At 42.8% G+C, this 14651-nt stretch overlaps 1 protein-coding gene across 1 annotated transcript; it reads left to right on the top strand.

Annotated features, from left to right (window-relative positions):
- Positions 1 to 211: 211 nt before the first annotated feature.
- On the top strand, positions 212 to 14363 carry LOC109217034. The gene is made up of 5 exons (XM_019381259.1): positions 212 to 422; positions 537 to 547; positions 12203 to 13493; positions 13988 to 14150; positions 14228 to 14363. Exons 1-5 carry the CDS (start codon positions 212 to 214, stop codon positions 14361 to 14363), a joined length of 1812 nt encoding a protein of 603 aa, XP_019236804.1.
- The last annotated feature ends 288 nt before the right edge of the window (positions 14364 to 14651 follow it).

The following is a 14651-nucleotide window of genomic DNA, read 5'->3' as shown; positions in this document are numbered from 1 at the left end:
CGGGGATCTGGTAGCTTTGGTGGTACTTCTTCGGGAGGTCAGTTTCAGCACGGCAGAGGCCGCCCATTTAGGCATGCTCAGCCAGCCCGTTCAGGTCATCGTGGTGGGTCATTCTGGCCATGGTTCTCACAGTTCACATCACGGTCACTCGTCTCTTAGCGCCCTTCCAGCTCAAAGTTTGACTTAGGCACCATCAGTTCAGGGATCATCTATGCCTGGTTCTTCTAGTGGGCATCCCGATGCACGGGGCTCCCTTCAGTCCCCGCCGCCATTTGCCGCGAGAGGTTGCTTCGAGTGTGGAGATTTGGGTCATATCAAGAGGTTTTGTCCCCATCTTACGGGAGGATCATCCCAGCAGAGGAGTCAGCTTTCAGCTTCAGCACTAGTTACTTCCCCACTCGCTCAGTTAGCTTGGGGTGGAGGTCGGTCAGCTAGGGGTCGCCCTATAGGGGGAGGCCGATCAGGTGGTGGTCAGGCCCGTTTCTACGCCCTCCCAGCCAGACTAGATGTTATTGCTTCGGATGCCGTGATTACAGGTATCGTCCCAGTCTGCCACAGAGATGCCTCTATATTATTTGATCCTGGTTCCACTTTTTCTTATGTGTCGTCATATTTTGCCCATTATTTGGATACGCCCCACGAGTCTCTTGTTTTGTCTGTTCATGTATCTACTCCGGTGGGTGATACCGTTGTTGTAGACCGTGTATACCGGACCGGTCGTGTGTGGTGACTATTGGGGGTCTTGAGACCCGAGTGGATCTTCTGTTACTTTGCATGGTGGACTTCGATGTGATATTGGGCATGGATTGGTTATCTCCGTGTCGGGATATCTTAGACTGTCACGCCAAGACGGTGATGTTAGCTATGCCGGGTATGCCACGGATTGAGTGGCGGGGTTCGTCTGATTATGTTCCTAGTAGGGTGATTTCATTCTTAAAGCCCCAGCGTGTGGTTGGGAAAGTTTGTCTTTCATACTTAGCATTTGTGAGGGATGTCAGTACAGAGACTCCCATCATTGATTCTGTTCCAGTTGTGAGGGATTTTCCCGATGTGTTTCCTGCAGACCTGCCGGGCATGCCTCCGGACAGGGATATTGATTTTGGTATTGACCTGGTGCCGGGCACTCAGCCCATTTCTATTCCACCGAATCGTATGGCACCAGCGGAGTTGAAGGAGTTGAAGGAGCAGCTTCAGGAACTCCTTGATAAGGGGTTTATTCGGCCTAGTGTTTCGCCGTGGGTGCGCCTGTTTTGTTCGTGAAGAATAAGGATGACACTATGAGGATTCATTGATTACAGGCAGTTGAACAAGGTTACAATTAAGAACAAGTATCCCCTGCCTCGCATTGATGATTTATTCGACCAGCTTCAGGGAGCGAGGGTGTTCTCCAAGATTGATCTCCGTTTAGGGTATCACCAGTTGAAGATCAGGGACTCGGATAATCTTAAGACAACTTTCAGGACCCGATATGGTCATTATGAGTTCCTTGTGATGTCTTTTGGGCTGACCAATGCCCCAACAACGTTCATGCATTTGATGAATAGCGTGTTCCGACTGTATCTCGACTCGTTCGTTATTGTTTTCATTGACGATATTCTGGTATACTCGCGTAGTCAGGAGGAGCACGCAGAGCATTTGAGAGTTGTGTTGCAGAGGTTGAGGGAAGAGAAGCTTTATGCAAAGTTCTCCAAATGTGAGTTTTGGCTCAAGTCGATGGCTTTCTTGGGGCATGTGGTGTCCAGTGAGGGTATTCAGGTTGATTCGAAGAAGATAGAGGCGGTTCAGAGTTGGCTCAGACCGTCCTCAGCCATAGAGATTTGCAAATTTCTTGGATTGGCGGGTTATTACCGTCGGTTCGTTCAGGGATTTTCATCTATTGCATCACCCTTGACCAAGTTGACTTAGAAGGGTGCTCCATTCCAGTGGTCGAATGAGTGTGAGGCGAGCTTTCAGAAGCTCATGACTACTTTGACCATAGCTCCAGTGTTAGTTTTCCCATCAACTTCAGGTTCATATACAATGTATTGTGATGCTTCAAGAGTGGGTATTGGATGTGTGTTGATGCAGGAGGGTAGGGTTATTGCTTATCCTTCTCGTCAGTTGAAACCCCACGAGAAGAACTACCATGTCCATGATTTAGAGTTGGCTGCCATTGTTCACACGTTGATGATTTGGAGGCATTACTTGTATGGTGTGTCTTGTGAGGTGTTTACTGATCATCGTAGCCTCCAGCACTTGTTCAAACAGAAGGATCTAAATTTGAGGCAGCGGAGATGGTTAGAGCTGCTAAAGGACTATGATATTACTATCTTGTACCATCCGGGTAAGGCCAATGTAGTGGCTGATGCTTTGAGTAGGAAGGCGGTGAGTATGGGGAGTCTTGCATTTATTCCTGTTAGGGAGAGACCTCTCGTAGTTGATGTTCAGGCCTTGGCCAACCGGTTGGTGAGGTTGGATATTTCGGAGCCCAGTCGGATCTTAGCTAGTGTGATTTCTGAGTCTTCCTTGTTTGATCGCATCAGAGAGCGCCAGTATGATGATCCTCACTTTTTTGTCCTTAAGGACAGAGTTCAGCACGACGATGTCAGAGATGTGACCATTGCTGATGATGGGGTGTTGAGGATGCATGGCCGGATTTGTGTGCCCAATGTGGATGGGCTTCGGGAGTTGATTCTGGAGGAGGCCCATAGCTCGCGGTATTCCATTCATCTCGGTACCGCGAAGATGCATCAGGATCTGAGACAACATTATTGGTGGATGAGGATGAAGAAAGATATTGTGGGATTTGTAGCTCGGTGTCTCAATTGTCAGCAGGTGAGTATGAGCATCAGAGACCGGGTGGCTTGCTTCAGCAGATGGATATTCCAGAGTGGAAGTGGGAGCGGATCACCATGGACTTTGTAGTTGGGCTCCCACGGACTTTGACGAAGTTCGATGCTATTTGGGTGATTGTGGATCAGCTGATCAAGTCCGCGTACTTCATTCCTATTTGTACTACCTATTTATAGAGAAACCCGTAGGACCCATTCTCACCTACCAGCGCAGCCGCACAAAATGGACTGCGGTCCGCGCCGGGTTTGTTTAGAAGAAGTTTGAGAAGGCAACCTCTGCAGTCTGCACAAAATAGACCGCGGCCGCAGAGGTCCACCGCGGTCTGCACAAAATGTAATGCGGCCGCAGTGGAAAACTTCAGAGAGTCCTCACATTGGCTCACACCAGTGCGGACTGCACAAAGTGTAGTACGGCCGCACTGGAAACTTCAGAGACTAAACAAATTTTGCCATTATGTCCTGCACTGCATCAACTCAATCCCTGCAACATCTCACAATCAATTAGCCCAAAAATCAATCCTGTACTACCAAGAAAAATCAAAGAAAACAAAAAGAAAAACACAAGGGTTGCCTCCCAAGAAGCGCCTGATTTAACGTCGCGGCACGACGCGGGTTACCATCACATCATTTGAAATGAACAACAGCCACCACATGGCTATCATCAAACTTCCCAAGATAATGCTTGACACGGTGCCCATTTACTCTAAAGACTTCACCACTTTTGTTCTTCAAATCTAGAGCACCAAACGGGGTCACACATACAACTTCAAATGGTCCACTCCACTTTGATTTCAGCTTTCCCGGAAACAACCTTAGACGAGAATTGAACAAGAGGACCAAATCACCAACTTTGAACTCCTTTCCACGAGCATATTTGTCATGAAGGTGCTTCATCTTGTCCTTATACAAGGACGAACTAGAGTATGCATGGAACCGGAATTCATCAAGTTCATTGAGTTGTTCAACACGAAGAGTTGCCGCAACATCCCACTCAAGATTAAGCTTCCTCAAGGCCCACATGGCCTTATGTTCCAACTCCACTGGTAGATGACATGGTTTCCCAAACACCAACCGGTATGGCAACATACCAATTGGGGTCTTGTAAGCGGTCCGGTAAGCCCATAGAGCATCATCTAACTTTTTAGACCAATCGGTCCTATTGGCATTGACGGTTTTGGACAAGATGCTCTTAATCTCCCTGTTAGACACTTCAACCTGGCCACCTGCTTGAGGATGATAAGGCGTAGACACTTTGTGATTGACACCATACTTGGAAAGCAAGGTATCAAAAGCTCTATTACAAAAATGCGATCCTCCATCACTAATAATTGCCCGAGGTGTACCAAACCTTGTGAAAATACTTTTCTTCAGAAATGCCACCACACTCCTAGCCTCATTGTTGGGCAAGGCCACGGCCTCGACCCATTTTGAGACATAATCAACCGCCACAAGAATGTAGGTGTTTCCATATGAGCTTACAAAAGGGCCCATAAAATCGATACCCCATACATCAAAGATATCAACTTCAAGAATGGTGTTTAGAGGCATCTCATCTTTCTTGGAAATCCCGCCCGCTCGTTGACATTGATCACATCTTTTTACTATATCACTTGCATCTTTGAACAAGGTTGGCCAATAAAAACCACAACTCAGAACTTTCGAAGCCGTCCTCGCCCCTCCATGATGGCCACCATAGGGGGAGGAATGACAAGCTTCTAGAATGCTAAATTGCTCCTCCTCAGGTACACACCTCCGGATGACTCCGTCGGTGCAAATCTTGAACAAGTATGGCTCGTCCCAATAGAAGTCCAAACTATCTCATTTGAGATTCTTCCTTTGGTTAGAAGAGAGCTCACACGGGATGATGCCAGTCACAAGGAAATTAGCAATGTCCGCAAACCATGGCATATCACACATCGACACAGAAAGTAGTTGCTCATGGGTAATGTATCATTGATCTCTAGGCCATCACACGGCCTACCTTCCTCCTCCAAGCAGGACAAATGACCGCCACTTGGTTTTCACTACCTTTCCAGTCCACTATCTCCAAATCAAACTCTTGAATAAGTAACACCCATCGCATCAACCTTGCCTTGGAGTCTTTCTTTGTCATCAAATACCTAAGGGCAGCATGATCGGTGTGCACTATGACTTTGGCTCCCATAAGATATGGCCGAAATTTTTCCATGGCGAACACAATATCCAACAATTCCTTCTCCGTCACCGTGTAGTTCCTTTGAGCTTCATTCATAGTCTTGCTTGCATAGTACACGGGATGAAACATTTTGTTCACTCTTGACCCAAAACTGCCCCAACCGCAACATCACTCGCGTCGCACATGAGCTCGAAAGGCAAGCTCCAATTGGGTGCGGTAATGATCGGGGTGGTGGTCAACTTATGCTTAAGGAGTTCAAAGGCCTCCATGCATTTCTCATCAAACACAAACTTAGCATCTTTCTCTACCAACTTGCAAAGAGGATTCACTACCTTCGAAAAATCCTTGATAAATCACTGGTAGAACCCTGCATGCCCAAAAAAACTCCTCACCCCCTTGACAGAAGTGGGGGGAGGGAGCCTTGAAATCACCTCAATCTTGGCTTTGTCTACTTCAATCCCATGCTTAGAAATTTTGTGGCCCAACACTATGCCCTCTTCAACCATGAAGTAGCATTTTTTCCAATTAAGAACGAGATTTGTGTCTTCACATCAGGCCAAGACTCTATCCAAATTTCTTAAACACTCTTCAAATGAATCACCAACCACACTAAAATAATCCATAAAGACCTCCAAAATATCTTCCACCATGTCGGTGAAAATAGCCATCATGCATCGTTGGAAGGTCGCTGGAGCATTGCACAACCCGNTACCCGGCATCCGGTAACCGTCCGAGTGGGAATAAGTTCATTGTTGTCATTTGTCACCACAGTCATCCCACCTTTCTTCGGCACACATTGTACCGGAGAAGTCCATGAGCTATCGGAGATTGGATTCACCACACCTGCATCTAGCCACTTGATCACTTCTTTCTTCACCACCTCTTGCATTGCCTCATTGAGCCTCCTTTGATGTTCTAAGGAAGGCCTTGCATCATCCTCCAAAATAATTTTGTGCATGCAAAATGCGGGGCTTATTCCCCGGATATCCGCCAGAGTCCATCCAATTGCCCTTTTTCGCCTTTGAAGCACCGCCAAAGTGGCCTCAACCTGCATGTTAGTAAGGCAAGATGAAAGAATAACTGGTAAAGTTGAATTAGAGCTCAAGAATTCATACCTGAGGTATGGAGGAAGTGGCTTCAACTCCAACATTGGTGTCTCCTCAATTGATGGTTTGGTTGGTGGAGTTTTCCGATTTTCAAGATCCAAACACAATTTTCTCGGCTCATAGGAATATGAGCCCATCCCATGTAGAGCATTGACACACTCCACTCTACTTGCATCATTATTGACATCAAGATTTAATAGCACGACCTCAAGGGGATCCTCCACGTTAATCATAGAACTTGTGTCATCCACGACCATAGCTGTGACAATGTCCACAAATGAATACACCTCGGTGCTATTGGGTTGCTTCGTGGATTTGCAAACATGGAAGACTACGTTTTCATCACCTACTCTGAAAGTTAGTTCACCCACTTCAACATCAACCAATGCCTTCCCCGTTGCAAGGAAAGGTCTCCCTAATATGATCGGGACCTCATAGTCGACCTCACAATCCAAAATCACAAAGTCCGCTGGCAGGATAAATTTGTCCACCCGGACAAGCACATCATCAACTATACCCAAAGGTCGCTTCATTGATCTATCTGCCATCTGTAATCTCATGGAAGTTGGCCTTGGTGGCCCAATACCCAGAGTCTTGAAAACTGAGAAGAGCATTAAATTGATGCTCTCCCCAAGATCACATAAAGCTTTGGCAAAGTCTGGACTACCAATCGTGCAGGGGATAGTTAAAGCACCAGGATCCTCTAATTTCGGGGCCATTGAATGTACTATGGTACTAACATGGTGGGTCATCTTGATAGTTTCGCAGTCCATTGATCTTTTCTTTGTAACCAAATCCTTCATGAATTTAGCATAACCAGGCATTTGCTCTAAAGCCTCTACTAGAGGCACATTGATGGATAAGCTCTTCATCATGTCGATGAACTTTTTGAATTGATTCTCACTTTTCTGCTTGACTAGCCTCTGAGGATAGGGGGAGGTGCCTAGGCAAAGGTGCCTTGGCTTTTGGCACAACCGGCTCCGGCATGTCAATTACGTGATCCCTAGACGGGTTCACGGTCTCTTGAGTTTCCAGCTCAGTTTCATTAATGTCAATCCTCACTTCATTGTTCACATTTTCATCAACCACATCTTCAACTACCAAAGGAACCACATCTTCTTGCAACTCAACATCACCATCAACAACTTGCTTTTGCTTCGAGGCATTCACATCACCGCCTCTCCCACTTCGTATTGTAACCGCCATGACATGATTGTTCGCACCCTTTGGGTTCACTACCGTATCACTTAGTGGAGCACCCTTCGGGCGAGTATTCAATGATTGAGAGATTTGGCCTATTTGTGCCTCCAAATTCCTAATTGAAGTATTGTGAGAAGCCAATTGCGCATCGGAATCCGCATTCTTTTTCATCATTTGTTCGAAAATCATTTCAATTCTACCCATTTCATTACCCGAAGAACTAGGACTTTGAGAAGGGAAAGGGGGTGGATTGTTCGGTTGTTGGTACATTGGGGGCCTTTGAAAGCCTTGCCCCCGGTTTCCTTGGTTCCTATTGTTCCATCCACCTTGATTGTTATTGTTGCCCCAGTTGTTGTTATTACCATTCCAATGCCCTTGGTTACCTTGATTGTTGTTCTGATTGCCCCAGTTGTTGTTGTGATTATTGTTCCCCCAATTACCATTGTTTTGTTATTGATTGCCCCAATTACCCTAGGGTCGCCACTGTTATTGGTTGGAAGAGTTGCCCCGTTGGCCTTGAAAATTGTTTACATATTGTACCTCTTCATTTTGCTCATCATAGCCCTCATTTTGAAACCCATCACAATCATCATCAAATTGTTCAGAATTCCCTTGGTTTTGTTGCCTTCGTTGCCTTCTCTTGTTAACAAGCATATTCACACCCTCCATGGCATTCACTTGGCGAGGATTTTGGACTTGTTGCAACTGTGCCTTAGCCAATTGGTTCATCATAGTTGTCAACTCCGCTATAGCCTGCCCATGGTCATGTAATTCCTTATGCAAATGAATAACCGTAGGGTCACCTTGAGGAACATTGGCCCTACTTTGCAATGCGGAATACGTATCCGCCATCTCATCAAGAATCTCACAAGCTTGGTCATAAGTCAACTTCATGAAATTACCCCCAGCCAATTGGTTGACTATGCATTGATTTATAGTATTGATGCCCCGATAGAAGGTTTGTTGGATCATCGCTCCATCATATCATTATTGGGGCATTCGATCCTTCACCATCGTCCTAAACCGCTCCCAAATCTCATGCAAAGGTTCTGTGGGTTCTTGCTTGAAAGCCAATATTTCATCTCGAAGTGCCGCCATGTGCCCGGGTGAGAAAACTTTAGCAATAAACTTATCCGCCAACTCATCCCAAGTCGTGAAGGAATGGTTGTGGAGTCTCTCTAGCCAATCCAATGCTTTCCCCCGAAGTGAGGAAGGGAAAAGCCTCAACCTAAGAGCATCCTTGGACACATTCGTCTGCTTGCTACCCCAACATGTGTCCACGAACCCCTTGAGATGTTTGTAGGCATTTTGATCCGCAGCGCCCGTTAAATACCCACGCTGCTCAAGTAAAGTCAACATCATATTGGTTATCTAAAAATTGCCCGCCCGGATTCTGGGAGGGATAATAGCACTTGCATAGCCTTGGTTCGGTAGCACCCGAGGAACCGCTCTTGGAGGTGGCGGAGGAGGGTCTGGAACGTTGTCATTAGCATTGGCCTGGCGGCCTTGTCGTGGTCTGGGAGGTACAAGAGGCACCTCATCGTCTCCAATATCTTCAACCTCCTCCCCCGCAAGCACATTTCCAAGAGGGTCATTAGCATTTAAAGCCATTTGGTACCTGTAGTAATCACACACACAAATTAGTAACAAAGAAGGAAAGAAGAACAACACACAAAACTAACTAAATAGATAGCCAAAACCGTTAGCTCCCCGGCAACGACGCCAAAAAGTTGATCGCGGCCAACTCCGCACCACAAAAAAAAAGTAGCGAGAGAGGGTTGCAACAGCTTTTACCCGATTTCTGGGTCGGGATCGAATCCACAGAGAGATAGGATTGGAGTTGAGTATCTATTTAGCTTAGGATCGCGTATGTGTTCTTAATTACACTTCTCATAATTTTTGGGGTTTTCTTTATATTCTACTATGATCAAACTACAAATTATAATTGCAACTAAATTGGACTAAGAGTAAATTGCTACAAGTTGTATCTAATGGTTTAAAAGGCACTAGGGTAGTGACCTTCACCTAGGTGGCTAATTGACGGGTAATTGCATCTAAGGCACGATTGAAATGGTTGGGGAAATATGTTATAACCGTTGCTCAATACTACCCACTCTACACCTCTCGGTAGAAAGAATGGTTTTGCCCAATTGACTCTCTCGAGACCAATTGGGTATGCATAATTGCCCAAGCAACTAGGGTTCAAGTCGGGTAATTACTCTCTCGAGGTTTAACCCTTTAATTGGGAGTATNAGCCATGTTGGTACCTGTAGTAATCACACACACAAATTAGTAACAAAGAAGGAAAGAAGAACAACACACAAAACTAACTAAATAGATAGCCAAAACCGTTAGCTCCCCGGCAACGGTGCCAAAAAGTGATCGCAGCCAACTCCGCACCAATAAAAGGTAGCAAGAGAGGGTCGCAATAGCTTTTACCCAATTTGTGGGTCGGGATCGAATCCACAGAGAGCTAGGATTGGAGTTGGGTATCTACTTAGCTTAGGATCGCGTGTGTGCTCTTAATTGGTCTTCTCATAATTTTTGGGTTTTCTTTTATAAACTACTATTATAAAACTACTAATTAGAATTGAAACTAGATTACGCTAAGAGACAATTGCTAAGAGTTGTATCTAATGGATTAAGGGGCACTAGGGTGGTGACTTTCACCTAGGTGGTTAATTGACGGGTAATTGCTTCTAAAGCTTGATTGACATGATTGGGGAAATATGTATAGCCGTTGCACAATTTTACCCACTCTCACACCTCTCGGTAGAGAGAGTGATTTTGCCCAATTGACTCTCTCGAGACCAATTGGCACTACAAGAAATGAGGTTTTTAGTGACGGATTTCAACAGCGACTATATTATTCGCCACAAAAAGTAGGTGATTTAGTGGCGATGTATTAAATTTGCCACAAATAATTACAGCTTTGGTGACAACTATCATAGTTTCCATGAAAAGGGTACTTTTAGTGACAAATAAACTTAGGTCGCAACAAATACTTACCGCTAAATTTCACTTTCCCGCAAAAATAAAAATTTGATGTAAAAGTTTTAGTAGCAATTCTTAGATAGTCGCCATTTATAAGAATGTGTGGCGACTTAGTCGCCACAGAAACTGTAATTTAAATTCTTTAAATATAATAAAATTAATCTTTTTTCGGAAAACAGAGGGGGAAAACCAAAGTCTGCAAAGTTTTGTTTCCCGCGAAACCAATAAGTCAGGAACCAAAAAAACCCTACAATTTTGTTTCAATAAGGTAAAAAGATCTCTTTTCCAACTACAATTCTTCCAAATAAAAAAACCTAAGGAAAGAAGTTCTATATGGTGCAACTACAAATCTCGCAAAAGTAAACCAGCAAAAAAATTCTCTGTGCTCACATTAGATTTCGGCCTGTTTCTCTGCTCAGATTTCTCCAGGCAATATGTTTTTCCCTCTTCAGTATTATTATGTCTTCTTATCTGTAGCTTAACCTGTTGTCCACGACTCAAAAAGATTCTGACCATGTCGTTTGCTTCTATGCTGGAATCATGGGGAAAAGGTTTACTACTATTTGTTTATATAGCTTTAGTATTGTGTTTGACTAACTTCCGCTCTGCTGATCTACACTGAAAATTAGGGCCAAACACCCGAGAACCGTGGCAACTTGCACAAAAAATATATCAAATCTGCAAGTTGCAAACCCAACTTATGTTCTAGTTGCTCTACTAAAACAGGATAGCCACCCACCTATAGACAAGGCAAGTAGCTTGATGACCATTAAGGCGTGTGTTGGCATAGTTAGAGATTCTTTCATCCTTAACCAGAAGTACCTTATCAAATTACTGCATATAAACAGTAATGACACCGCCTGAAAATTATTTATTCGTAGCGCCTAAAGCTTAATCTTGACTCGTAGCCTAACTGTTAAGCGACTGACTATCATGTTTGAGATCAAGGGTTCGATCCCAATAGGCTCTGAATTTTAATGAATTTTAGAGCTTTTTTTGTTTCTAAAAATGGACATCCTACGGGATCAAACTCCTGATCTCTCCATAGATGAGGGCTAAGGCTTGGTGTGTGAGCTAAAGCGAAATATGAACTAGGATTATTAGTGTGAGCTAAAGTGAAAGTAATCTGCGCATTTTAATCCATAGCATTAGATATTATATTTAATAGTTTGGTAAACTGTAATAGCTATAATTGAATTGCCCGATAACACATGACCATGGTTTACGTCATTATACATTGATTTAGTATCGACGATACACTTTGCCTTTAAAGATTAAGTTTTTTCCCTTAGAATTTAGGATAATTATTTGGAGATCGATCACATGTTATTGTCAACTTATTTGATTTCCTATGTAATTTAGTTCCTTGTACCCTATGTTATTTGATTTCCTATGTAATTTATTATTTGATTTGCACTTTAGAGGTGAATTAATGTTAGTTATTCTATAAGACCAAATGTTGGTGTTAAATTAGTTTTTAGAATATTCACTGTGTTCTCATTTACTATGTTTCTAAAGTCTTATATCCTAGTGTTTGTACTCGTATAGATGAGTTCAAAACGTGCTTATATAACGTGGTTAGTTTTGATTAGTGACGTGCTTACATTTTTTATTGTATTTTTTTTGTAGAAAATAGCAATGGATAAAATTGCCTGAATATTAAGAATAAATGTGATAAAAGGTATATTAAAGGAATAGATAACTTTCTTAATTGGGCATACAGTCAACCAAATATGAGCACTGTGATCAGATGTCCTTGTAAAGGGTGTAGAAATACAGAGTACATGTTAAAAATCCAAATAAGAAGACACTTGTTGAGCAATGGGTTTTGGGATAGTTATAAAGTGTGGGACTTGCACGGAGAGGTGTTGGTAAGAGTTGAAAATTCTGATGTGATAAACAATGATGAAGTATAGGATGATAATGCTGAAGAAGATGATATTACTGGGATGATTCATGATGCTTATGGATATGCGAATACACCTGATGCAAATAATCTTCCACACCATAATGAAGAACCAAATTTGCAAGCACAAAAGTTCTACAAATTACTTGAAGATGCTGAGACAGAAATTTATCCTGGTTGTAAAAATGTGTCCAAGTTGTCTTTTGTGGTTAGACTACTTCACTTGAAGTGCCTTAATCATTGGACCAACAAATCAATGGATGACTTGTTGAGTTTCTTTAAAGAAGTTCTTCCGGTGGAGTCATTTGTTCCAAATTCTTTCTATGAAGCAAAGAAAGTACTTCGAGACTTAGGCTTGGGGTACACCAAAATAGATGCATGTCAGAATGATTGTATCTTATATTGGCGCGAGCATGCCAATGCACAGTCATGTCCTAAGTGCGGTGAGTCTAGATGGAAGTCAAAAGAGAATGGAGGCAAGAAAGTAGCTCATAAAGTCTTACGACATTTTCCTACCAAACCAAGACTGCAGAGATTATACATGGCAAGAGAGACAGCAAAAAAGATGAGGCGGCATAAGGAGGAACATGTTGATGATGGTATCTTGCGACATCCGTCTGATGCAATGGCATGGAAATCTTTTGATGAGAAACATCCCAGCTTTTCTGCTGAATTAAGAAATGTTCGATTAGGTTTAGCAAGCGATGGGTTCCAGCCTTATGGGAACATGAGTTCCAACCGTAGCATATGGCCAGTCGTACTAGTTCCGTATAATTTACCCCCCTGGGATTGCATGAAGAGTGAGTATTTCATGATGACAATTCTTATTCCAGGTCCTAAGTGTCCAGGCAATGATATAGATGTATATTTACAACCGATGATTAAAGAATTAAAAGAATTATGGGAAGGAGTAGAAAATTATGATGCACACTCAAAATCTAACTTTATGATGCGTGCGGCTATCATGTGGACAATTAATGACTTTCCTGAATATGGGAACCTTTCAGGATTGTCAACCAAGGGCAAATTTGCATGCCCTTGTTGCCACAAAGATACACAATCGATTTCATTACGTAGTAAATTGTGTTATATGGGGCATCGTTGCTTCCTTCCATTAGACCATCCATGGCGCAAAAATAAGAGGTTATTTGATGGGAAAGTGGAAAAGGGAGTTGCACCTAATCCTTTAATAGGTGATGATGTACTTATGCAACTACAAGGGTTGGGTAACGTGACTTTCGGTAAAGGGCAAAAGCGAAAGCGTAATGCCCCTAATAATGCTTACAATTGGAAGAAGAAAAGTATTTTTTTCGAATTGCCATATTGGAAGACACTTTTGTTACGACATAACCTTGATGTTATGCACATAGAAAAAATGTGTCCCATAACATTTTATCAACTGTGATGAATGTGGATGGGAAGACAAAGGACACGTTAAAAAGTAGGTATGATTTGGTGGACCTTGGTATTAGGCAAGGTTTGCATCCAATTCAGGATGGAAACAATGTGTTGTTACCAGCAGCATGCTACGCATTATCCCAGAAGAGAAGCTGAAAGTGTGTAATTTCTTAGCTAATTTGAAGGTTCCTGATGCCTTTTCATCAAATATTTCTAGGTGTGTCAAGGTTGAAGAGAAAAAAGATACATGGATTAAAAAGTCATGATCACCATGTATTATTGGAAGATATTTTTCCATTAGCAGTTTATGGTGTGTTGCCTAAGCAAGTGAGTGAGCCAATTATCGAAATAGGAAAATTTTTCTAGAATTTATGTTCTAAGTGCTTGACAATTGAAGATCTTGATATCTTAGAGGCTGAAATTACTATCACATTGTGCAAGTTCCAAATGGTTTTCCCTCCTGCGTTTTTCGATGTCATGGTTCATTTGCCCATTCATTTGGCAAGAGAGGCAAAACTAGGTGGACCAGTTCAATATCGGTGGATGTACCCTTTTGAAAGGTAACGTGTTATCCTTTAAATTTCAATATTATAATTTCAGAATGTCATATTGTTTTTAACTAGTCATTTGTATACAGGTATTTGCGAATACTTAAGTCGTATGTTTGCAACTATGCTCGTCCTGAAGGCTCAATTGCAGAAGGTTATTTGGCAGAAGAAAGCCTCACATTTTGCTCGCGCTACTTAAAAGAATATCTCAACCAAGTTCAATAGGCCAGCTAGGAATGATGATGAATCTGTGTCACATGGTGAGATATCTATCTTTAAAAATAGTGGACGAACAAAAGGTGGTTCAGATCCCGCCCCGCTATCTCATGATGAGTTAAACCAAGCATCCATGTATGTGCTTCAAAATTGTGAAGAAGTTTGGTCGTTCCTTGAGTAAGTTTCTGGAGAACTTCAAGATAATTTTGTGTTAGGATAGTTCAATTACGTTGTCCTAACTAACCCATTATTAAAATGTAGGAAACACACCAGAGAGATGGAAAGACAAAGTGCAAT

This window comes from Nicotiana attenuata, unplaced genomic scaffold (assembly GCF_001879085.1).
Source record: "Nicotiana attenuata strain UT unplaced genomic scaffold, NIATTr2, whole genome shotgun sequence".
NCBI classification, from domain to species: Eukaryota; Viridiplantae; Streptophyta; class Magnoliopsida; order Solanales; family Solanaceae; genus Nicotiana; species Nicotiana attenuata.
This window is presented reverse-complemented; position numbering and strand designations above follow the sequence as displayed.